The sequence below is a fragment of the Sphaerulina musiva genome (genome assembly GCF_000320565.1).
Source record: "Sphaerulina musiva SO2202 unplaced genomic scaffold SEPMUscaffold_9, whole genome shotgun sequence".
In the NCBI taxonomy this organism is placed as follows: domain Eukaryota; kingdom Fungi; phylum Ascomycota; class Dothideomycetes; order Mycosphaerellales; family Mycosphaerellaceae; genus Sphaerulina; species Sphaerulina musiva.
The window spans coordinates 537658-561604 of record NW_016017391.1 but is presented as its reverse complement, the minus strand read 5'-3'; the positions used below and the strand labels follow the sequence as shown (position 1 = coordinate 561604).

The following is a 23947-nucleotide window of genomic DNA, read 5'->3' as shown; positions in this document are numbered from 1 at the left end:
TTATCACGCTGCTTTCATGACAGGCGCTGATACCTTGTCACCGTCCTGTTAAAGGCGATTGCTTCTGGTAGGGCTCGATGCCCACGACTCAACCTTCCAGAACATGCAGCTTACGAGAAGGTGGTGGCACTATGTTCGATGATGCGCAGCAAGACCTGGACGAAGACTTGGGTCAAGACCTGGGTGAAGACCTTGCGGTTGCATCGAAGGGATGGACCGATCCTGTCCCTGGCGGTAAGCGAGGGAGGGAGCTTCTCGGCAATTGATGGTTGTGAGAAAGTTACAGGCGCAGAAATAACTTGCCGCTACCAACCCGGACGGCTCTCCGTCGGTCTGTTACCGTGACGTCTCTCGTCAGTCGCGCCAACGCTTCCTTGTCATGCGTCAGCCAGATTGTGTTCGGACACGGCACTCGTGTCCATTCTCGACGTGCAGGATCGTTCAGCAGCCGTCCCAAACTTGTGGCTCAGTCGTACTTCTCCGAGCTGTCAACGCGCCGAACCGGCCTCATCTGACGAGAAGCTCTCCGGCGTGCCTCAACCGCAAACTTGCGGTATCCGTAGGCGTCTCGAGAAGCCAGTATCGTGATTCGAATGAGTAAGGTGCAGCGTTTTGCGACGGGAATGAGGTAGTCCGCGTAGAGGTATTGTAGGTTCTTGCTATCGCTTCGTTCATGGACAGCAACGTCCACTTCATAGCAAAGCCTCTGCAATACAAGTCGAGATCTGAGGAGCGAATTCGGAACTCTGGCATTCTGATTAGTCTCGCCTCAGCAGCCACTACTTAGTCAACTCACCATCATCTCAAAGTGGCCAGCATCAATCTTGCCACTCCAAATCTTGCTGCCAGGCAACAATACCTCCCATCCGCAAGGTCCAAAATCGGTCCTTGCTTCAGTCAAGAACTTGATGACTGTCTGCTCTCCATCTGAAAGCGCTGGCGGCGGCGCAGGAGCATTATCAGAAACACCCCTGCTAGCCCACAGAATCCTCACGTTTTGGACAGCACCAATGCTACATCTGCTTTGGCGGTATGTATTCAGCACTCTCGTGAAAGCCTTGAGATGGGGCAGAAGCCATTCTGGTGTGAAATCACCACTTCGCCAGGCGCGGACCGACCTGACGTACTCGTACAACTCGTCTGAAAGCTGACCCAAGACCTCGGGAACAGGTGAGTTGAGCAGCGTCAGACTGTTGATCTTCTCATTCTGAGCGACGAGAAGTTGTGCTGCACGAAAGGCAAGTGCTCCACCAACTGCATAACCCACGAAATCGTAGGGACCATGCGCTTGACGTTTGCGAACCTCCGACACGTAGGCCTCGACCAGCTCGTCCCAGGTGCATTGCATGTCTTTCGGACTCTTGAGATATGGGCACTGCAGCCCATATACGACCAGGTCTAACGCAATTCGAGGAAGGTGAACATACGACCGTTCGCTACCAGACCCATCGGGAAACAGGAACACGGCTCTGGACGCCCTTTCTGGTCGTCCTTGAAGGACCACAGAGGCTGCCGATGGCGTTGTGCGTGGAAGCTTGTTTGATGGCGACGGGCCGATCTCCTCCTTTGGAATGGCCGCGATATTTACTGAAGATGTCTTCCAGGGCGCGATCTTGTCAATGGGAGTGGCGACAGAGGTGGACAGAAATTCATGAGAAGGCTTTCTCGTAGGCGTCACAGGCGACATTCGGTCAAATGGAGCGACGAGATTGTCCACAGGAGTGGAGCTGTCTGCCGCGGGCCAATTCTGTGGCGATGTGTTCACTGCGAGCATGGGGGACCGGCTTCTGCTGCCGAGGAGGGTCGTTTTCAGGTCGCTGATCGCTCGCAGATTGATCAGATCGTCAGCAGCTATATCGAGCTGGAGTTCTTTCTTCAGTCGCGTGCTGATGGCGACGGAGAGCAGCGGATCGTTGAGCAAGTCGGCCATGGCAGCATCGTTGGTGAGCTCATCTTCGGGAGAGACGCACTGCTGACAGAGGATGTCGATGGTGTGCTGGTACTGCGCGTCCGCTGGCATAGCCATTGCTGGGTACGTGAAGCCGTTCTTTGCGGTCGAGGGAAGAAGTGGTGAGTCGGGGCGAAGTCCAGTGGGTGCGTTTCAGGTGGGAGAGGACGCACTCATGTATTAGCTGGCCTTGGGGAGCCGGAGTGCACGGTGAGGTCGCAGGGATGGCAGCGGTATAGAGTGTCCAGCGTCCAGTGCAGTGTGTAGCATGTTTCCAACGCCGACTGCGTCCGCCGCTAGCCTGACTCGAGCGGTCTTTCGTCCTCTCTGTATGGCGGGGATGGCCGAGCGAGGGAGCGGAGAGGAGTCGGCCATCCCCTGTCCGGCCGGGATGGCCAATCCAAACAACCACGTCCACCCGAACACTCGTCTCCTCCTCATCTCATCTTCATCTCAGCTTCTCAGATGCCAAGGCCAACCAAGGTGGAAGAAGGTTGGCGTCTTGACTCTGGCGCCGTTGCAGCACGCGGAAGATGCCCGCGACATGTACTTGAGGGACCTCCTCGAATATGTAACGACCATGTGCGTTATGCCTGCTTGGTACGGTACCTATGGAACATGTGGAGTGTGATGTGGTGGAGGTGTTAGGATTGATACACCTGTAGGTCAGGTCACTTAATTAAACGTGGTGAGGTTGATGAGCGACGCGTCATCTCAAAGTCAAGGGAGAGGTCGAACCACTCAGACAAGAGTAGGAGGTAGACTCTCGGTACATTCTACGCGAAACCAGCCGAAGCCCGGGCCGATGACCGAAACCCGTATCCGCTCGGCCTCGTAGCAGATTACAGTACCGTACCTCACTTCGTACGGAGGGGCCATCCGTTCCTCACCTCACGCTACAGTATCCCCATAATGTCAATGAGCATTGCTGCTTGATTCTCGTAGTCTAGTCTACAGACCCCGTCCCCGTTCCCGTGCATCCTCCCACCCCTTGACGCCAGAAACACTATATCGTGACCTAATGGTAGTGGGTATCATCGTAACGTCGCACGTCAAAACAATCAAGCACGCTAGCAGTCTTGCAGCCCTCGAGAGAATGGCCCGGTGCTATCTCGCAGTCATCGAGGCGATCCGTGTGTTCCCCATCGAAATGATGGGGAATGAAGATCATCAGTTGGGAAAGGTCTTGTTGCGTGGCATGGTGAAGTAATCCGGCGGCAACATGTCGCTCGAGATCTTCGCTAATTTCTGGAGCACGGTCAGGAGCCCCGTGGAGCCTTGCGTCAACGTAGCCTGCGCGAGTGTGTTGCGCTTGCCCACCGTGACAGTGAAGACATCCTTGACTTTGCCGACCTTGCCGAGCTCATTGGCCCACTTGAAGATGACTTCGTCTTCGCGATCATCACCAGCAACGACCATGAAGTCCGGCGCCGAGAGGCCTTTGCTTTGTTCGCACAGAGTATCAAACACGTGCGAAGCAGCGGTGCCCTTACTGAAGTCTTCCTGCTCCACGAGCACGGCGTGCTTGATGGGAACCGCATGAATATGCATGCTCTTGCACGCGCCGTTGATCTGGTCCGCACACTCCCCGGCAAAGCGCACAGCGGCCTCTTGATCGGCTGATTTCTCGTACCGGAACAAGAGACTGCAATGTCTCTCTTCGATATAGCTGTCTTCCAGGCGGTCCGAGTAGTAGCCAAGTATGCCACGCACTTGTGACTTCCATCTGTCAACCTCATTAAGATCGACGAAAGATGTCCACACGTTGTTCTCGACGCCGAACTCGCGCACAAAGCATCCATTCTCAGCGATCAGTCCGGCCTTGGGCAGTGTGCGGAAGTGATTGTCGAGTTCGTCTGGCTTACGACCAGACATGACGTAGACTATGTTCTTGGGGTCGACCATAATATCAGTCAACGTCTCGACAACACGCGCGGGGGATCCCAGAGGAATACCCGAACTCGTCTTGTGCGGCGCAAGAGTACCTTCGTAGTCGATAATGAACAGTCGGTTCTCCGCCGTCTTGTACTTCTCAGCCAAGGTCGAGACATTGAGACGAGGCACCGATGCTGAGGCGTGCTGGTTGTGCTCCTCATACACAATGTTCAGCTGCTTAGTCAGTTGTCGCATCCAATTGGCACCCGTCTTCTTGAGTACAACTTCGTGCAAGTAATTCCAGCGACGCTGCTTCTCCGCCTCGTCCATTTCCAAGGCCTGTTTGATGGAGTCGGCCATGCCGGAGAAGTCCCAAGGATTGATGGAGAGAAAGTTGCTGCCAAGAGCCGCAGCACTGCCAGTGAATTCGCTGAGGATCAATGGGCCATACTTCTTTTGGCAGTATATGAATTCGTGAGGCGTCAGATTCATGCCGTCTCGAAGGGCAGACACCATGAGCCCATCAGCCACAGTCAACAATGCGATGTACTGCGGGAATGCCAAGTCTTGCTTGAGGAAGACCAAGGGCTGATGAGCAAGAGTGCTATGCACCGAGTCGATCCGAGTATGGATGTCGGACACAGCCGCGAGCAGCTCGGACTGCTCGTTGGTGGAGGTGGCAACTTGGATCATGACTACCTTGTCACGCCACTCGGGGTATCGGTTCAGAAACAGCTCGTAGGCAAGCAGCTTCTGTCGCACACCGTGCACATGGTCGAGACGATCACGTGCAACGAGGAGCTTCTTGCCTTCGTACTTCTTCTTAATGGTGGAGATCCATCCCCGAACTTCTTCGTCCGCAAGGGCTTTGTCGAACAGAGGCGGGTTGATGCCGACCGGCACGCTAGTCACATTCACAAAGTGCTCGTCAATCTGCACGCCGTCGGCAGTAGTTTCCACTGCCAGCAGACGACTGCATGTCTGCAGGAAGTGCGACGCGTACTCCTCTGTCTGGAACCCGATCAAGTTGGCGCCGAGCATGCCGTTGAGAAGCTCCTTCCGAGTCGATAGACACCTGAACACCTCGGACGATGGGAAAGCTGTGTGCAAAAAGAAGCCAATCTTGGCATCTGGTAGCTTCTCACGCACCATGCCAGGCACGAGGAGGAGGTGGTAGTCGTGTACCCAAATGGTATCGCCACGCTTGTAGCTGGAAACGACTTGGTCGGCAAAGGCTTGGTTCACATTTCGATAGAATTCCCAGCTGTGATCGGCATACGCCTTGCTCTTTGGGTGATCTGGCACTTGGTAGTGCATGATAGGCCATAGAATGGTCTTGCAGTAGTGGGCATAGTGACCATCGATGTCTTTGTCACTGCAGTAGACAGCAACAGACTGGTGCTACGTCAGCATTTGGGGATCCTAAAACGTGCCGTCTGGGGTACATACCTGGTGATCGTTGAGCAATACATCGTGTATTTCGTCTTTGGTACTCTCGGGCAAGGCGTCAGTGGGCATTCCAAGAGTTCCAATCCAGGTGGTATCAGCAGGCTGGTTGTTGCTTGGGTCGATCTCCGACGTCTCGCGGATGGCGTTTACTAGCCCACCGTTTCCGTGAATGGCGGGCTGCACTGTCCATGATTGCCCTTCAAAGCCCCTCTCCGAGCTTCCAGAGCGACTGGCCTGCAATTGACCAGGAGAGCCTCGAGTGACTCGTCTGGTCGACATGCGCTTCTTGCGGTCCTCCTCTTCCTTGTACTTGTCATAAGCGGCAGCGAAGTCCTGGATGGAAGCTGATGGTAGTGGTCCAGCACGAGACCGCGGCTGATTGAATATAGCCTGGGAGCCCCACTCGGCATGCACATCGCTTCGCAGGAGAGAGCGTGGATCGCCGGGCCTCGCGAAAAGTCGCTTCGCGGCATCTATTGAGCCCGGGGTGAAGAATTGCTCATTCGCGCTTGCGACTTGCGAGGCGGTCGTCAGAGGAGGGGTGAGCCCGCCGAGAATGCTACTCGAATTGGTGGGCAGCTCATTGGCAGAGCTGATGCGTTGGTGCAGCTTGAACGGAGGTGCAGCGCGTCGTCGCTCTTTTGCCGGCAGGTCGTTGAATGAGATGGTGTTGGGGAGGAAACTATCATGTAGGTCAGTGGCGTGGTCCACAGAGATGGCTGCTGCTCGATCTCATGTTGTAGGAATGGCTGGACTCACAGCGAGACAGTGAGGTTAGTCGCCATTGCGACAAGGCGGTCTTGACGATATCGTCGGTGCGGTGCGGTGTTTTGTAGCAAGCGGGAGGCGGAAGCTTGGAGGAAGGAGACTGTGTGGCAGTGAGGTAGTAAGGAGAGAAGTAGTAGTAAGGTGCGGTAAGGTGATGGTGGTGGTGGTGGTCGGATGATGTTGTTGTTGCAAGTGCATGCAGCGTGGTGACTGCTTGGAAGCTTCGAGATGCAGACGAGCTCTGGTCAGAGAGTGCTAAAAGGTAGGTAGGTAGTTCGAATTAGACTTCGGCGCGAGCTCTGCTTTGCATGTGAATGCAAGTGAAGATGGACGCAGCCGGAGAGAAATATTCGAGAACCAGGTCCGCTCGCCTGCTCCACCACATGTGCGTTGGTGGGCTCTGGTCAAGAATACCTGTACAGCACATGTACTACTTGCCGGGACGCGTGGAGCTCAGCCTGGCGTTGTCTTTTCTATTGGCCTTTGTTCGTTGTGCGACTCCATCGATGTTACTGCCCTCTGACGCGGAGGCGATGCAACTTTTTCACCCCTGTCTCTTAGATAAGCCTGTGCTACTCCCGACGGACCTGACCTTGCCACTCCTCTGCAACAGTGCAACTCCTACAGGTACAGTGTGCCTAGGTACATTACCTAGTTCTCCCCAAGCCAAGCCATCCTCCCCCGACCTTCATGGTTATTCCAACATCTTCCACCTCCGGATCCTCCGCCATGAGTGCCACGCAGAGACCTCGACCACGTGCAACTCGATTCCTTGGTCGAGGCATATGTTGGCCGGAGAAGGACTCGAGCAGGACGAGGTTCAGGATCAGGTTCAGGATGCTTCGTCGACTCCCTGGTTAAGCCGGACAGTATGAGAGTCTCCTGACAAGCACGCAGCGCGCCGTCCAAACCGTCCATCGAAACGCCGGAGACTGAACACGTGTCGCGCGTAGGAGTTCGTTTGCGCCGGTAAAGTTGGTCCCCTATGACGCGGGATAGAATACGTGCGAGTAGAAACGCTATCGTCGCGGCCGATGTGTTCAAAACTTATACCACCAATCCTTGCTTGTGCCTGCGTGGTATTCGTGGGGTACTAGAATAATACAGGAGATAGACCACAGCGAGCGCCGAGCGGGACGGCCAGACGCTATTCTCGTCATCCGAAAACCAACGCATACCGACAAGTCGAGCTTAAGAGAACATCATCGCCGCCGCTTACCAGGAGTGTTCATCAAGCCCCCGACTACGGGTCCTGGTCAACGATCACGGAAATGACACAGTGAGGTACGCCTTGCACTCACTCTATCCGGACTGATCACTGCGGCACCGACACGGTCGCATTTGGAGCCTGTCCCAGTTTCGGATCAAAAGAGTGAGGCTGACTGTCAAGCCACGCATGATGACAGAAGCTCGCCATGCCGACCTTCGACAACATCTACGCACGCTTTCGGCGCCACCACAGCCACCCTGGATTGGTGCGCTCGAGCAAAGTGGGATGTGAGCAGTGGACGGTACTAGCCATGACGTCTACTGAAGCACCAACAGTGTGGGTGAACAAGAGCCGGCTTGCGCCAATCAAACGACCTTCACGCCCAGCCAGAGGCGACGTTGCGTGCGATTTGACCATCACACCCTCCGTAAGGCTACGAACTGCGCATCTGGTGCCTCCTGCGACGTCATGATTAGCCGCGATGGGACAGGAATGTACGTGCGAAAAAGGCGCTCATAGCAATACATGTATCCGAGACCCCAATTCCATTAATACCTTATTACAACATCAGTGCCGTGGTAGGAATCAGACAAATATCAATCTGATGGGTTTGAGACACCCACGCGCAGTACAAGTCGAGGCATACACTGCAAGATACCGCAGCTTGGAGCCAAAGCGATACACGAACACGCTGTTTGTGTTCGACATGCACAATCGCGAGCACCTCTCACATGGCTGTGCATATGAAGGCAGCAGCCCTCTCTATTCCCGCATCGACTCGTCCATGCGGCATTAATCGCGCAGCTGAGCTGTCTGGATCTCGCCTGTAGTCACCGAGAAGTACGTGACACTGCATTGCTGCGTTGTATGGGATGAAGTTTTACGCTGCGCCGAGATCCCGAGTGAGCAAGTCCTCGACGCCGAGACGTGCACGAATAAGGACGACGAGGTCGCTTTGTTCTGTGGTCTGCCTTTTGTCGTTCATCCTGACCAAGATGCCATTGACCAGCGCAATGTGGAATGAAAGGTCACTCGCCTATGATACGTTTTGACAGTGGCGCCTCAATTATACGAACATACTGCGCTAGGAGCATTGTTGATGGAGCTGGACCAACATGGTGGTGGCAGACACCTTCGAGTCCGAGATATACAGAGCTGGTCTACGCTGCTTTCCCGCAGTCACCGAGCACTCGTGGTTGTGGCGAACGGCATATCTGCAGTGGGTCGAGCTGATCGCGAGTTTGATCTTGTTGTGTGCAGTCGCGCAATTGAGCTTCGTGCAGCAGATACATACAGGTAAGGTAGGTAGGTAGGTAGGTATGTAGATTCTCGCACTGGATGCTTTGAGGCGAGTGTGATGTCTTCGCCCATTTTGTCTGCCCATCTGATGATGTTCTGCGCTCATCGTGTACAACTGATTACTTATGTAGTCGCCACTCACAACACCTTCACGCTTTCGAGGAGCAGTTTCCACTGTGATAGTTGGTAGCGTCGCGGTGCTGGTGTGTTGGATGTGGTGTTCACGGTACCTAATTCGATCTTGCTGAAGTCTTGGCAAAACTGCCACTTACCCTGGAACTTTCCACTCTGGAACTTAAGCCTGTGACTCCTCCACTTCATGAGAACAATTGCGTGTCCCTCTTTACCCTCTTGACCACCGCCCATCACCGCACGCTCGAAGACGATTAGCACACGCCGCTCTTCGAGAATACCGCAAGCATGGCGACCAACGGCGACTATCCGTCGGATGAAGAGACGCCACCGCAATCCCCGGCCCACAATGCGCAGCAGACTGGCGACGACGGCGACGTCGAGGAGGTGAAGCCAAAGGGCCCAGCAGCCGCCCCCCGATCCGCCCTGAAGAAGACGAATCAAGCGGCCGCAGCAGCAGCAGCGAAACCACATCTGCCAGAACAACCCGAACCAAAGGACCTGAAAGTCGCAGAACTTACACCACTTTCACCAGAGATTATCGCACGACAGGCGACCATCAACATCGGCACAATTGGTCACGTAGCTCACGGAAAAAGTACAGTGGTGAAGGCGATTTCGGGCGTGCAGACTGTGCGATTCAAGAACGAGTTGGAGCGGAACATCACAATCAAGCTGGGATATGCAAATGCAAAAATCTACAAGTGCGACGACGAGGAGTGTCCTCGGCCCACTTGCTACCGGAGCTACAAGAGTGAGAAGGAAGTGGATCCGCCTTGCGAGAGACCTGGATGTGAGGGCACATACAGACTGCTGCGACACGTCTCGTAAGTCATTCCTATCCGCATGTTGGCATGCGGTATATGCAGGACACCACGTGGCACACACTGACTTTTGCAGATTCGTCGATTGCCCCGGCCACGACATTCTCATGAGCACCATGTTGTCAGGAGCTGCAGTCATGGATGCTGCACTTTTGCTCATTGCAGGAAATGAGACCTGCCCACAACCACAGACATCCGAACATTTGGCAGCTATCGAGATCATGAAGCTCCAGCATATTATCATCCTCCAAAACAAGGTCGACTTGATGCGCGAAGAGGCAGCCACCCAGCACTACGAATCGATCAAGAAGTTCATCCGCGGTACAGTAGCAGATGACTCTCCGATCATCCCAATTTCCGCTCAGCTGAAGTTCAACATCGACGCCATCAACGAAATGCTGGTCACTCGAATTCCCGTACCAATGCGTAATTTCCAGGACGACCCACAGCTCATTGTCATTCGATCATTCGATGTCAACAAGCCTGGATGTGAGATTGATGATCTGCAAGGTGGTGTTGCTGGTGGCTCTATCCTCACGGGTATTCTGAAACTTGGAGATGAGATCGAGATCCGACCTGGTATCGTGTCGAAGGACGAGGCAGGCAAGATTCAGTGCAAACCAATCTACTCTCGCGTCATGGCGTTGCAAGCTGAGCAGAACAGTCTCAAGTTCGCCGTGCCAGGTGGATTGATTGGTGTCGGCACACGCATTGACCCAACTCTCTGCCGTGCTGATCGCCTGGTTGGTTTCGTGCTTGGCCTGAAGGGCAAACTGCCGAAGATCTTTGCTGAGCTCGAGGTCAATTACTTCTTGTTGAGACGGTTGCTTGGTGTCAAGACAGCCGATGGCAAGCAAGCCAAGGTCGCCAAACTCACCAAAAACGAAGTGCTCATGGTTAACGTCGGATCCACTGCAACTGGCGCTAAGGTCGTCGCTGTCAAGAGTGATGTCGCTAAACTACAGCTTACTTCGCCGTGCTGCACCGCCATCAACGAGAAGGTTGCTCTCTCGAGACGTATCGAGAAGCATTGGCGTTTGATCGGCTGGGCTACGATTCTGAATGGAGACACGCTTGATCCCCAAGCGCCTGACAGCTAGACTGCTCCATACGCAAGTTACGTGGCTACAAATCTGTTCATCGCAACAGATTGCGGCAGAGGAGGTAATGTATGAGTAGCGGTCCCAGCTGCTGTGCTGGTTGATCTGTTCTGGCGACCAGTTACTGGCCGTCCTTTTGGAGCGTTCGATCGGTGTTCAAAACGACTGCATGGAATGGGTGGAGTATGATTGAGCGTAGCGATAGGCACTACAGCCTGTGACCACTCAGACAGACGATAGAAGAGCAATGGACATGAAAATGACAGCCTGCTCTCCAATACATGTAGTTCGTGCAATCTGTGTGCTATACTGATATTCGCATGTGAAAATAATCGATGTGCCCCACCACATCTGCGGGGTTGATCGAGGCTCGGACAACCTCCCTCTAGACCCTGCGCTACTGCGCTCTCCCTGACCTCCAGCTCCTTTCACCGATATTTCAGACGTGTGCGACGACGAAACAGCGGACGGACAGCCAAGCAGCAGACAACGAGACTCGGCTTGTCGAGATTTACACATCCAGACGCGAGGAACTGTCGGACCCCGAGAACCAGCCTGAAAGACACGAACCCCAGCTCGGACACGAATCGCTGAAGCGGAGGAGCGGTAGAGAAAAAAGCCATTGGATGTTTGATGCGAGAGGTTGGGTGAGAGGTTGAGCACGCTATACCACACACAGAACAGACGCGAATCCGCAGCAATGGCAGCAGCAGCGGCATCAGTGGTGCCTGGCCTCGACCAGAGACCTGTGAAGAACACCATCTGCTTGTTCGATGTGGATGGAACTCTCACTCCAGCTCGTCGTGTATGTTCCTTCGTACTCATAGTAGTCTGATCACGTTCGCTCCGAACACAACTGCTGATACCGCCTCGCACCAGACCGTCTCTCCCGAAATCCTCCAACTCCTCTCCGCCCTCCGACACAAAGTAGCAATCGGCTTCGTCGGTGGTTCCGATCTTGTCAAACAGCAAGAACAGCTGGGCACGGCTTCCATCCCAGTCACGTCGCTTTTCGACTTCTGCTTCGCCGAGAATGGCTTGACGGCGTACCGCATGGGTGTGCCTCTGGCCTCGCACAGCTTTATCAAATGGATTGGCGAGGAGAACTACAAGAAATTGGCAAAGTTCATCTTGCACTACATTGCGGACTTGGACATTCCGGTCAAGAGAGGAACATTCATTGAATTCCGAAACGGCATGATCAATGTCAGCCCCATTGGCAGGAACGCCAGCGTGCAGGAGAGAAACGAGTACGAGAAGTTCGATCTGGAGCATGGTATCAGGAAGAAATTTGTGGAGGATATCAAGAAGGAGTTCCCGGACTTGGGATTGACGTACGTTTCTCCAAAGTGCTGCTTTGTCCTTGCTACAAATCACCAGCTAACGTGCCCTTTAGCTACTCGATCGGCGGCCAAATCTCCTTCGATGTCTTTCCCCAAGGCTGGGACAAGACTTACTGCCTTCAACACGTCGAGAACGAGAAGAATCTGCCGGGGGGAGTCGACTACACGACCATTCATTTCTTCGGAGACAAGACGTACAAGGGCGGTAACGACTATGAGATCTTTGAGGATCCAAGAACTATTGGGCACAGCGTCACAAGTCCGGACGATACGGCCGCCGAGCTCAAGAAGCTTTTCGATCTATAGGTACCTCTTGGAAAACACATACATACGGCAGCTGAAATAAAAACAAGACAGACCTGCAGTCGTGTTCTTCTCACCATAGGTACCACCTACCTGACCTTACCTGTTCTGTTCTGTACAATTTCGACCCCATTTCTCTCTTGGCATTGCCTTCTTCGGGTGGCACGGGCCGTGCAGCATATCAACTTCGCGTTTTCTTCATCTTGCTCTCTCGCCCTCGCCCTCGCTACCTTGTGGCTAAGGTGTGTGCCTATGTAGGTACGTGAACAGCTGAACTCTGATGGGATTCTACGTATCTACCTAAGGTGGAGCTCAACACAAATCTTGTAGTAATAGTAGTAACAGTACCTTATACAACAAGATCTCTATGACAAGTTTCAAAAAAAGTCTTTTCAATGTACACATCAGCGCGGATGACAATACTGTTCCCCTCCCAAAATGAACCACTTTTGCTTTTTCGATTTCTACATCATGCAATGATCATTTCGCATATCATCACATTGTACCATACCTACTATGATCTATTCTTGGTTCTCCTCTTCCGCGTCTCAGCATTTGCATTCAGTGCTGTGGCTTGTTGCAAAGCGGCAGCTCCCTCGACTTCTTCTTCTCCATCCTGCTCAGGTTCGCCGATCAGATCTGCGACAGCTGCGGCTCGTGTCTTGCCGAATACGCGGCCGAGAGATTGGTTGTAGAGGATGATGGGTAGTTTGACGAGGACTGTGTCGCTTATCGTGGGGGGTTTGACTTCGGAGGGCTGTATAGTGAAGGAAGAAAATGTATTAGCTGGTGTGTGTGTGTGTGTGTGTGTGTGTGAAGGATTCAAGGGTAGTCAGTCACGCTGCAGACTTACATCAAGGAGGAATTCTTGGGTATCGCCTTCTTCGGTCTCTTCTTCGAGGAAGACGTTTCCAACACTGTCGACAATCAAGATCTTGCCGTTTTCTGCTACCGTTCTCTTCTTCGCGCCGACTGGCCCGGATGTGATTTCAGCTTCCACTGGAGTACTGATACCATCCTCTTTGGCCTTTTGAGCGAGTCTGGCTTTGTTGGCAGCGGCAGCAGCAGCAGAAGCCTTGAAAGGGTTCTTGCCATCCTTCTTCTTCTGTCTTTCCATTTCTCGCTTTTGCTTCCTGTTCCATTGCATGCTCTCCTCGCCTTCTGCGCTTCCGTTCTGTGGTGAAGATGGGGCAGCTCCTCCCAGACCTGGAATTGCTCCGAGAGCGCCATCGTCACCCCATGCCATGCGACGAGCGTGCTTGATGTAACGCTCTATAAACTCCTTGTGGCGCAAGTGCGAGACGTAAAGGGCGAGGTAGTGGACGGCGCCTCCAATAAAGATGAAGAGACCACTAATGACCGACCAGAGACCAGGTCGGTAGCGCTCGTAGTAGTATCCTGTTCCGCGCCATGCTGGGAAACCGTTCTTCAAGAAGTGGTCGTAGCGATCTCTTTCCCCGCCTCGAAGGACATTGGTGACCAGAGACAACCTCTCGAAGCGTGCACTGGCCTCCTTGTGAAACTTCTTGAGCTCCGACTGACTGGGCTTCTTATTCTTTTGCACGTGCACCGTGGGCTTCGCACCGGCCTTTGTCTTGACGGGAGTCGGCTTGTTGTAGTTGGCGACCCAGTTTGCCTGGGCCTTGTCGGGATGCAGAGTTCGGGAGAGCTTGCGGTAGGCTTTGTTGATCTCGTCGGGGCCGGCATTGGGCTTGATGGCAAGGAAGGAGTAGAAGGTGGCATTGGCGCCTTCGGACTTCTTCACCTCATCGTTAAGGCGGAAGATTTCGTGGTCTTCTTTGCTCCAGGCGGCGGCGAGGGCAACGAATGCTGCTAGCAGCAGCAAGTGGAGTCGGAGCATGGTCGGGTCTGGTGTACTGTGCTGTGCTGTGCTTTGCTGTGCTGTGCTCCTCCTCCCTGCGTGCAGTGTGTTGTATTATGCAAGCACGCACGCAAGCAAGCAAGCAAGCCGGCCAGCCAGCACTCTTTGGGCGGCGTGCAGGTGGTGAGCTGTGCTGTGACTGTGAGCTGTCGACTTAGGCGATTGTTGCTCGAATGGCAGCAGGTTAAGCAACGGACAGGGACTCGTTGAGAGAAGGAAGAGGAGGGATTATTTTCTTAGCCTCCGCGATCTTTTTGGTCAACGTGGCAGAAGTCTATTGACAAGGTCTCTAGCCAGCAGCCCGCTGAGAGCCCAGCTACAGCGGTGTGTTGGTCCTGGTTGACGAGTGCATATACTACTACATGTACTCCTCTCGGGGTCATTCGATCCCTCTCTGCTCTATATTTTTCTTCACTTGACTTCACTTCATTTGACCTGAATCATTGCAACACTTGTAATTCTATTCATTGTGCCCCGTGCTAGGTCGCTTTCACGTGCCGCCAGCCAGGGGTTCAGGTCGCATTTAGCATGGCATCTCCCGAAACCTAGGGACTCGACCGGGACCAGGGGCATCTGGAGTCTACAATCCATAGTCTATATTCCGTCGACCCAAAGTCAACAACCCTACCACTGTCTCCTGTTCATCAAAGTCGACTCGTCTTCCTTACGCTGCTGCTACTACAACTACTTCACTACCCTCCCCACCACAGGTACGTTCACTCCTCCACCCGCACCAACCGCACGGAACTACTGTTGCTCTCGTGTCGTGTCTCCGCGCTCAGCCGCAGCGCACCACTCGTCCATTGGTTGAGGAGCCCAATCTAATCTCAAATGTCTTGCTGCAGAAACAAATAGGCCTCGCCCTCTTCTTCCTCCTCCTTCTCCTCCTCCTCCTCCACCACCACCGCCAACTTCCGCTCTCGCACGCGCCATTCTCGCGACACCATGGCGCGCATCAACATCCCAATCGATGCCTTGACCTCGCGCCTCAAGTAAGACGCGTCCCCGCACCGCAGCCCCCCAGCTCAAACGAGCCAAGAAAGGAAAGCAGCGGAAGCTGACATGTGCATTACTTCTATAGCTTCGGCGGCCGCTTCGACTCGCTGCGCTCGCAGTCGGTGGGTTCGCGCTTCGCCAACCTGCGACCCATCTCTGAGTTCCTCGACATCAAGCGCATCAGCAAGCCACAGGACTTTGGCATGGTCCAAAACCGTGTCAACTACAACTTGTCCTACTTCAGCAGCAACTATGCTGCGCTCTTCGTCATGCTCAGCATCTACAGTCTATTAACCAACTTGCTCCTGTTCTTTGTGCTGGTGCTCATCATCGGCGGCATGTGGGGAATCGGCAAGCTGGAAGGAAGGGATCTGGATCTCGGCTTCGCTCGAGCCACCGTCAGTCAGCTGTACACTGCTCTTCTTGTTGTCGCCATTGTAAGTCAGCCATGAGACAGGGACTCTGAGGTGATACTAATGCACAGGCAGCCTCTTTTCTTCTGGGCTTCGCCAATCTCGACCGTCCTCTGGTTGATTGGTGCATCTGGTGTCACGATTCTCGGCCATGCGGCATTCATGGAAAAAGACGTAGCAGCTAGTTTCTCCGAAGAGGCGGTATAGGTCGTCTGCCGCGCCCTCTTCGCCCTACGAAACGGGAAGACGACCCGGAGCTCCCAGCGGGACCAGGCGAAGAGCCACGCACACATACCCGCACGATTGGGAGCTTCGTGATCCACGCTCGATACAAGAGCTGGACAGTGGAGGAGAATACGATGAATACGGACAGGGAGTTGGTTTGGATCAGCAACATGCTTATGGGAACGCTCGCAGGGTTAGCGATAAACTGTACTTTGATGGCTACGACCTGGGACAGGATAGACGGCAAGGTAGAGCTGCGACAATGTACGATGATCGAGCATATTATGACGATGTTTCGGAAGAAGAAGATGAGCGATATCAGCAGTACAGATCCTTTGCTGCAAGGGATCGGGAAGAATCATTACTTCATTCTGCCTTGGATCGGATATCCAGGGCAAGGAGGGAAGGCAAAGGCAACGTGAATCTGAGCATGGAGGAGATGGCGGCTCTTGAGCGCAGGAATGGCCAGCGATCGGATCCTCTACCGCCTCCTACAGCAGCTTTGGTATCGCCCCCTGCCACTCCTGCCAAATCTTCCAGGGACAAAGACAAAGTGAAAGCGAGCAGCCGTTCCAGCAGCACGACGAGCTTGAAGAACCATAGGGCGCGCAAAGGCAGCACTTCTTCTTTGCTTTTCGGCTCACCAGCCAAATCGACCTCGAAGGCGAAAGTCAGCAGGAAGAACTCTGATCCACAGGCCTATCAAACTGGAATGCCTCCTCGCGAGGGCATGATCACTGGACCGAACGGGGTCATGTACGCGCCTGTGGGATACTTTGCGCCACCTAGTCCTGACTTTGCACGAGCACAAGCGGGCGACTCGAGCTCGTCCTCGAAGCAGAGTCGTAGGGAGCTGACACCACCTGAAATGCAACCATTGCCCCTTCGGTACTATCGACCAGAGTCTTCTGGCTCGAATCGATCTCTGCCTCCCGAAGATATGGAGTGGTATCCGCCACCATCGAGGACACGATCTGCAAGCAATGCACCCCAGTGGGCAGCATACGACTACGACATGGCACCGCCGATGCCTGCAGCGCATGGGCGACGCCATGCGAGTGGTCCCCCTGCAGCGCCTGGCGGGCCTCCGTATCCGAATGATGTGCGTTTTGCTGCTCTACGCAGAGCTCCGCCCGCCTCACCTCTGTCGCAGCAACGTAGTGCCAGAGATGCGCCAGGCAGTGGACTGAGCCGGGTCGAAACGAGCAGTAGCGACAGCAGTGATGGACAAGGAGTGCAAATAGACATTTTGGAAGATCGGCGTGGTGGGTACTCGATTCGGGAAATGTCCAGTGCGTCGCTGGAGAGGGATGTTGGTCCAGGTACCCCGACTACACCTGTTGCGGCTACTGCTACTGCAGCTGCTGCAATGCCTGCCAAAGCTGCTGGAAGTCCTGCGCGAAGGAGGAAGGGATCAAGACGATGAGGACTCTTTTATTGATTTCCGGCCTATGACCTACTTATAGTCGTGAAGTACCTGTTCTTTAAATCTGAGTTGCATTCTTTCGTCTCGTTCACCAGCGCATACAGTGTTGTCTGGTTTGAATGTCTTTTGCTGTTCATGTTCGACGATGATGTCGACATGCTGGTAGCACTGAAGCGAGAAGACGGAAGCAGAGATTGACCAGGGTAATGCAATGTACCTGTAGAGAACATCAATCCTCCAGATTAATAATCAGAGCGGTCAAGACATGGAAGGTCCCCACTTTCACAATCGGAAGACGAACGGTGCAAAGGTGTTTGCTTCTCGGTATCCATTACTTAGCCCTAGTTGCATACCTAAAAGGTAGGTGGTAGCCCGGTGTCTAAAGTCCGATCCTAGGTACAGGTAATGATAGTCATCATCGATCGTCAGAACACAAACAAGCAATACCACGTTGTTTTTTTAGTACATGTAATGATGTACAGTAGTATGTATATAGCAGCCTAGCAGGCGATAGGGAGGACCGAGGGATGTGACAATCGGCGCAAGACAGGGGGGCAGGTTTATATATTAGGTTGCAAGTCTCCAACGAATCAAAACGCCCCCATACCTAGGTACTCTCTAAGGTATTTCTTCGGGCTCGGCTTTGTGATGAAAGAAAAGAAAGGAAGAAAAAAAAGCAACAAACGGCACGGCCGAAACATGGGAAAAAAAGCATGGATGATGGCGCACGATTCCATGGCTGATCTCAAGGATTCGCCTGCGTTTGCTCACACTTCAGCTCGTCCGTGGGGAGGTACATAGCTGGAACTGGCGTTTTGTTGGAACATGGGCATGAGCGACAGGTCGGCAGTTTGGCTTATCGCAACGACTGACTGGGTGGCTACATGATTTTGCCAACAGAGAGAGAAGAGAGAGAGAAAAGAGAGAGAGAAAAGAGAGAGAAGCTTGCAGCGGTGAGGGCGGAGGAGGTCCCGAAGTACTACTACTGCGACTACTACCTAACCTCCTGTTACGGTGTGGTGTGGATACATACTACCTACAGGTCGACGGGACATGGCCCACGGCCGCGTCATGTTGGGTCCCAGAGAACAGCGGCGACGGCGTGAAAACGAGCGGAAACGAAGAGCAATTGTTCTTTCGTGAAGGCGAAGGCGAAGGCGAAGGCTGAGGAATGCAGGCGGTGGCGGCCACATCCGGCTATCGGCACCGTTCTCGACGACTTTGCCTCCCCCCTCCCCACAAAGGCGCCCAACTCGTTTCGGGCAACTCGCGGTCGTCGCGCTGCCCTCTTACCTCCTAGCCTGAGCCTGAGCCTGAGCCTGAGCCTGAGCCTGAGCCTGTACCTGAGCCTGGCGGGTTCTGGCCGGGCATGTAACCTCTCCCTCTCCCTCTCCCATTCCCCCTCCCCCTTCCCCCACGAGGAACGCTAAGGACCGTGGCACTGGCATGGCATGGCATGACCAGAAGGTACCGGTAGGGCCGTTACCTAGGTAGGGAAATACGGTCAGATACCTAATAAAGTACCTGACCTAGGAGGTATGGCGTTGCAACCTTTGTCAGCTTCATCACCCTTCATCAGCTGTACCTACGGAGGCAAGGAGGAGGTAGCTCTGCTCTGCCAGCACCAGCGTCGGACTTAGGGCGGAAGTCCGACTGTGGGCGACATCTCCACTGTTTTATACAGCAACCCGCAGCAGACATGACCCGTACATGACTATTCGACCTCGCACTAGTCCATGTCTGCTGCGACTAGAGCGTTGCGGAGGTGGAGTACAGGTACGTGATGTGGTTACTGTGGTTATATGCGAGAGAGGCGAGCCACACGACCAAGCTTTGTTGAACAAATGCCGTTGACGCATGTAGGCCCTTCCTGCCGCGCCAATCACTCCGCTGCGCACTCCCCGTACCGACGCCACAGTCGGCGTTGAGTAGACGGCTCCTCCGATCATGAGCGCACTTGCTGTGCCCTTATGTACCTGCCGCGTGCAGATGATTCTCTTTGCTCTTCTCGTTTGTCTGTCTGCCTGCCTGTCTGCCTGTCTGCCGCATCACTCGTTCTAGATCGGTACACAGAAGTCAGGTATTGGCCACTTCCTCACAGACGCCATCGATCTGTGCGCGTCATGTCTGGTTCAGAGGCGAGAAAGGCGCTGACCGAGAGTACCGTCGAGGCTCCCGGGCCCCAGGAACCTATACAAACGGAAGCGTTGGCGGAAGAACCGCTGGAGCGAGTGGGACCGGATGCCGAACTCAACGACGAGAAGCAAGTCGACTACGAGGCCGTCGAAGAAACCAGTTCGCAAGATGAGAGTGATATCGAGAAGAGACAATCGCCGCCACTGGCACGGACGAGAAGCGACTGGACGACCGCCACAGAGAACAGTGTGGCAACCGAGGGGGCACAACCGCCGGAGCAACAGCCAACCCGGAAACGGAAATGGAGCGAGAAACTGAATCCGTTCAAGAGCAAAAACCCGCCGCCTGTGCCTTCAGAACGGCTTGCTTCACGCGAGCAGTCGGCGGGCTTCTTCAGTGTTTTGACATTCCAGTGGGTCGGTCCGTTGATGACTGTGGGATATCAACGCTCACTGGAGCTGAACGATATTTGGCATGTCAATCCGGAACGAAGCGTCGATGTGATGCGCACAAAGCTGTTGACCGCTCTGGAATATCGCCAGGGTCGAAAAGACTGGTTTCAGCCCCTGCCTATGGCACTCTACGACACCTTTAAGAAGGAATTTTGGATAGGAGGCATCTGCAACTTCATTTCCGCAATGCTGCAGGTGCTATCGCCCTTCACCTTGAAATATCTCATTTCTTTTGCTGGCGAGGCTTATGCTGCATCGAACGGTACCCAGCCTGCACCGAACATTGGGCATGGCATTGGCTTGGTGATTGGAATTACCTGCATGCAGATTATACAGTCCGGGTGTGTCAATCACTTTATCTATCGTGGTATGATGGTCGGAGGGCAAGCGCGTTCCACTTTGATCAGTACCATATTTGCCAAGGCTATGAGGTTGTCAGGGCGAGCGAGGGCTGGCGGTGCTGCATTGACCATGGAGGCAGAACAGCCTGCATTTGAGCCTGGCAGCAAAGAGGAAAAGGCGTACTTCAAGCAAAAGCTGAAGGACGATCAGAAGAAAAAGAAGGACAAGAAGGGTGTATCAGGAGATGGCCAAGGTTGGGGCAATGGTAGGATTGTCAACTTGATGTCTGTGGACACGTACCGTATCGACCAGGCTTGTGGCATGGGTCACATGATATGGACCGCCCCAATACAGGTGCTGCTGACATTAGCACTTCTCTGCATCAACTTGACCTACAGCGCTCTGGCTGGTTTCGCATTCATCTGCCTGATGATGCCTTTGCTTGCGTTCGCCATTCGATCCTTGATGATGAGGAGAAAGGTGATTAACGAAATCACGGATCAACGTGTGAGTCTGACCCAGGAGATCATATCTTCGGTTCGATTCGTCAAGTATTTTGGCTGGGAGATGAGCTTCATCAGCAGGCTCGGAGAGATTCGAGATCGAGAGATTGGCAAGATCTCGTTCCTGTTGTCGATTCGAAACGGCATCATGGCTGTTTCCATGTCCATTCCGATTTTCGCCAGTATGCTGGCCTTCATCACCTACTCGACGACGATGCACAACCTCAATCCAGCGCCGGTATTCTCATCACTTGCACTCTTCAACGCTCTGCGAATTCCACTCAACTTGCTTCCGATGGTTTTGGGACAGGTGGTCGATGCAAACGCTTCTCTGAAGCGCATTGCGGAATTCTTGGCCGCCGAGGAGATCAACGACGACTCCGAATGGAAAGACGATGCCAAGAATGCCATTGAAATCAGAGGTGGTGGCTTCACGTGGGAGCGTAACACGAATCAAGATGAAAAGGAAGCACCTGGTGCCGATCCCAAGGGCCGAAAGCAAATTGCACAAGAGAAAAAGGATGCCAAATCCAAGGCAAAGGAAGATAAGAGTGCATCAAAGCTTGCGGAAAAGCAGCAGATGGGAGTCTACCCGGATTCTGACAATGTTGCAGAGAGCGTCCTGGATGAGCAGAGGGCGCCTTTCCAAATTAACAATGTCGACCTCACCGTCGGTCGCGATGAGCTCGTTGCAGTTATTGGCTCTGTCGGATCTGGCAAAACTTCGCTCCTCGCAGCTCTCGCGGGTGACATGCGAAAGACGACGGGCGAGGTCACTTTTGGTGCCAACAGAGCCTTTTGTCCACAGTATGCCTGGATTCAAAATGCCACTGTCAAGGAGAACATCATCTTCGGCAAAGATTACAACAGTAAGTGGTATAACGAAGTCATTGACGCCTGCGCACTGCGGCCTGATCTCGAGATGCTCCCCGCGGGCGATATGACGGAGATTGGGGAGCGCGGGATCACGGTCTCGGGAGGACAGAAGCAACGACTGAATATCGCTCGTGCCATTTACTTTGACGCCGATATCGTACTCATGGACGACCCTCTCTCTGCCGTGGATGCACATGTCGGAAAACACATCATGGATAATGCGATCTGTGGTCTGCTCAAAGGCAAAGCCCGTGTGCTTGCAACTCATCAGCTTCATGTCTTGCACCGCGTGGATCGCATCGTGTGGATGAAAGAAGGCATGATCTACAAGATTGCCACGTTTCCGGACTTGATGGAGAACGATGCAGAATTCCAGAAGCTCATGGAGACGACTGCACAGGAGGAGAAGCACGAAGACGAGGAGCTTGTGAATGAAGACGAGGTGGAAGATGAAAAGAAGGAGGTCAAGAAGAAGAAGAAGGGCAAGAAGCCTGCCGCTGCTCTGATGCAGCAAGAAGAACGCGCTGTCGACAGTGTGGGCTGGAGTGTGTACGCTGCGTACATCCGAGCTTCTGGCGGGATGTGGGTGGCGCCTTTGGTGCTTATCCTTCTAGTGATCTCCCAAGGAGCCAACATCATGACGTCTCTGTAAGTATAGTCCTTGCGATGGTCTGCTCCGCGACATTAAAAAGAAGATGGTGCTAACGATTCTCGAACAGATGGTTGTCCTATTGGACCTCCGGAAAATGGAATCTAGGACTCGGCGTCTACATTGGAGTCTACGCTGCGCTTGGTGTGGCACAAGCAGCTCTCATGTTTGCCTTTTCTGTGGTCCTCACCGTCTATGGTACGAAATCGAGCAAAGTCATGCTCAACCGAGCTGTGACCCGCGTCCTGCGAGCGCCCATGTCGTTTTTCGACACCACACCTCTGGGACGCATCACCAACCGCTTCTCCAAGGACGTCGATACCATGGACAACACTCTGACCGACTCGATCCGCATGTTCTCCCTGACCATGTGCATGATCTTATCCGTGTTCATTTTGATCATCGCCTATTATTACTACTTTGCCATCGCTCTGGCACCATTGACGGTCATCTTTTTGTTCTCTGCGAGCTACTACCGATCGTCAGCGCGAGAGTTGAAACGACACGAGGCTGTCCTCCGCAGTGTTCTCTTTGCCCGCTTCAGCGAAGCCGTCAATGGCATTTCCACCATTCGAGCATATGGTGTTCAGCAGCAGTTTGCGAACCACGTGGACGAATCTGTCGACTCCATGGACGGCGCGTACTTTTTGACTTTTGCCAACCAGAGATGGCTGTCCACTCGACTGGATGCTGTCGGCAATGTGATGGTGTTCGTGGTCGGCATCTTGGTCGTCACCTCGCGATTCTCCGTCAATCCTTCCACGGGCGGGTTGGTGCTCTCTTACATCTTGTCGATTGTCCAGATGATTCAATTCACCGTTCGCCAACTGGCAGAGGTGGAGAATAACATGAATAGTACGGAGCGTGTTCACTATTACGGCACTGAACTGGAAGAAGAAGCGCCTCTCCACTTGGGAGAAGTGCCAGCATCGTGGCCCGAACACGGAGCCATTGACTTTGATAACGTGCAAATGCGGTACCGCGATGGCTTACCTTTGGTACTCAAAGGCCTGACCATGCACGTCCGCGCGGGCGAGCGCATTGGTGTGGTGGGACGTACAGGCGCTGGCAAGTCGACCATCATGTCGACGCTCTTCCGCCTCGTGGAACTTTCCGGCGGCAGCATCTCCATTGATGGCGTCAACATTGCGAAAATTGGGCTTCACGATTTGCGATCTCGGTTGGCCATTATTCCACAAGATCCCACCCTCTTCCGAGGCACGATACGAAGTAACGTCGACCCTTTCAACGAACACACTGATCTCGAGTTGTGGAATGCGTTGCGACAAGCAGATCTCGTCGGGGCGGAGCAGACCATGGATGACGAAGGTGGACGCATCCATCTCGACACGGCGGTCGAAGATGAAGGTCTGAACTTCTCTCTGGGACAACGGCAACTTCTCGCTCTGGCCCGAGCACTGGTGAGAGGTTCACAAATCATCGTGTGTGACGAAGCGACTTCTTCGGTGGACTTTGAGACGGATCAGAAGATTCAACGCACCATTGTGAGAGGATTCAAGGGCAAGACATTGTTGTGTATTGCGCATCGCCTCAAGACCATTATTGGATATGATCGCATCTTGGTCATGGACCAGGGCAATGTGGCAGAGTTGGATCGTCCGTTGACGTTGTATGATCAAGGTGGCATATTCCGGAGTATGTGTGATCGGTCTGGGATTCGGAGGGAGGATTTTTTCGAAAGTGCAGAGGCGAGATTTAGTGCGGAAAGCCCAGAGTTGGAGAGGACGCAAAGCGCAGTCATGACAACGAGGGCTTAGATTTATACCCCCCCCCCC

At 53.8% G+C, this 23947-nt stretch overlaps 10 protein-coding genes across 10 annotated transcripts; 7 read left to right on the top strand and 3 right to left on the bottom strand.

The window, feature by feature from the left end:
* Positions 1 to 131: 131 nt before the first annotated feature.
* On the top strand, positions 132 to 588 carry SEPMUDRAFT_119654 (uncharacterized protein; the record flags this gene model as incomplete). The annotated part of the gene is made up of 2 exons (XM_016901532.1): positions 132 to 234; positions 389 to 588. 2 exons carry the CDS (start codon positions 132 to 134, stop codon positions 586 to 588), a joined length of 303 nt encoding a protein of 100 aa, XP_016758036.1.
* Positions 589 to 692: 104 nt separating this feature from the next.
* Positions 693 to 2026, bottom strand: SEPMUDRAFT_119653 (alpha/beta-hydrolase; the record flags this gene model as incomplete). The annotated part of the gene is made up of 2 exons (XM_016901531.1): positions 693 to 746; positions 797 to 2026. The coding sequence occupies 2 exons, from the start codon at positions 2024 to 2026 to the stop codon at positions 693 to 695; spliced, it is 1284 nt and encodes a 427-aa protein (XP_016758035.1).
* Positions 2027 to 2862: 836 nt separating this feature from the next.
* On the bottom strand, positions 2863 to 6718 carry SEPMUDRAFT_151015 (glycosyltransferase family 20 protein). Its single transcript, XM_016906542.1, has 3 exons — positions 6032 to 6718; positions 5273 to 5954; positions 2863 to 5218 (listed from the first exon to the last, which is right to left on the bottom strand). Exons 1-3 carry the CDS (start codon positions 6055 to 6057, stop codon positions 3119 to 3121), a joined length of 2808 nt encoding a protein of 935 aa, XP_016758034.1. The 5' UTR covers positions 6058 to 6718; the 3' UTR covers positions 2863 to 3118.
* Position 6719: 1 nt separating this feature from the next.
* Positions 6720 to 7786, top strand: SEPMUDRAFT_151014 (uncharacterized protein). The gene has a single exon (XM_016906541.1). It carries the CDS (start codon positions 7456 to 7458, stop codon positions 7720 to 7722), a length of 267 nt encoding a protein of 88 aa, XP_016758033.1. The 5' UTR covers positions 6720 to 7455; the 3' UTR covers positions 7723 to 7786.
* A 1100-nt stretch (positions 7787 to 8886) lies between these two features.
* SEPMUDRAFT_90821 (eukaryotic translation initiation factor 2 gamma subunit) lies at positions 8887 to 10869 on the top strand. The gene is made up of 2 exons (XM_016910540.1): positions 8887 to 9508; positions 9582 to 10869. The coding sequence occupies exons 1-2, from the start codon at positions 8970 to 8972 to the stop codon at positions 10603 to 10605; spliced, it is 1563 nt and encodes a 520-aa protein (XP_016758032.1). The 5' UTR covers positions 8887 to 8969; the 3' UTR covers positions 10606 to 10869.
* Positions 10870 to 11062: 193 nt separating this feature from the next.
* Positions 11063 to 12531, top strand: SEPMUDRAFT_151012 (eukaryotic phosphomannomutase). Its single transcript, XM_016906540.1, has 3 exons — positions 11063 to 11410; positions 11485 to 11939; positions 12002 to 12531. Exons 1-3 carry the CDS (start codon positions 11306 to 11308, stop codon positions 12252 to 12254), a joined length of 813 nt encoding a protein of 270 aa, XP_016758031.1. The 5' UTR covers positions 11063 to 11305; the 3' UTR covers positions 12255 to 12531.
* Positions 12532 to 12547: 16 nt separating this feature from the next.
* Positions 12548 to 14330, bottom strand: SEPMUDRAFT_165643 (uncharacterized protein). The gene is made up of 2 exons (XM_016908181.1): positions 13105 to 14330; positions 12548 to 13008 (listed from the first exon to the last, which is right to left on the bottom strand). The coding sequence occupies exons 1-2, from the start codon at positions 14110 to 14112 to the stop codon at positions 12766 to 12768; spliced, it is 1251 nt and encodes a 416-aa protein (XP_016758030.1). The 5' UTR covers positions 14113 to 14330; the 3' UTR covers positions 12548 to 12765.
* A 402-nt stretch (positions 14331 to 14732) lies between these two features.
* Positions 14733 to 17319, top strand: SEPMUDRAFT_90812 (uncharacterized protein). The gene is made up of 4 exons (XM_016910539.1): positions 14733 to 14843; positions 14979 to 15125; positions 15215 to 15566; positions 15618 to 17319. Exon 4 carries the CDS (start codon positions 16030 to 16032, stop codon positions 17191 to 17193), a length of 1164 nt encoding a protein of 387 aa, XP_016758028.1. The 5' UTR covers positions 14733 to 14843; positions 14979 to 15125; positions 15215 to 15566; positions 15618 to 16029; the 3' UTR covers positions 17194 to 17319.
* Positions 15079 to 15749, top strand: SEPMUDRAFT_50920 (prenylated rab acceptor 1; the record flags this gene model as incomplete). Its single annotated transcript, XM_016909179.1, has 3 exons — positions 15079 to 15125; positions 15215 to 15566; positions 15618 to 15749. 3 exons carry the CDS (start codon positions 15079 to 15081, stop codon positions 15747 to 15749), a joined length of 531 nt encoding a protein of 176 aa, XP_016758029.1.
* Positions 17320 to 19227: 1908 nt separating the features above from the next.
* SEPMUDRAFT_90808 (uncharacterized protein) lies at positions 19228 to 23942 on the top strand. Its single transcript, XM_016910537.1, has 2 exons — positions 19228 to 22150; positions 22222 to 23942. Exons 1-2 carry the CDS (start codon positions 19317 to 19319, stop codon positions 23927 to 23929), a joined length of 4542 nt encoding a protein of 1513 aa, XP_016758027.1. The 5' UTR covers positions 19228 to 19316; the 3' UTR covers positions 23930 to 23942.
* Positions 23943 to 23947: the final 5 nt, after the last annotated feature.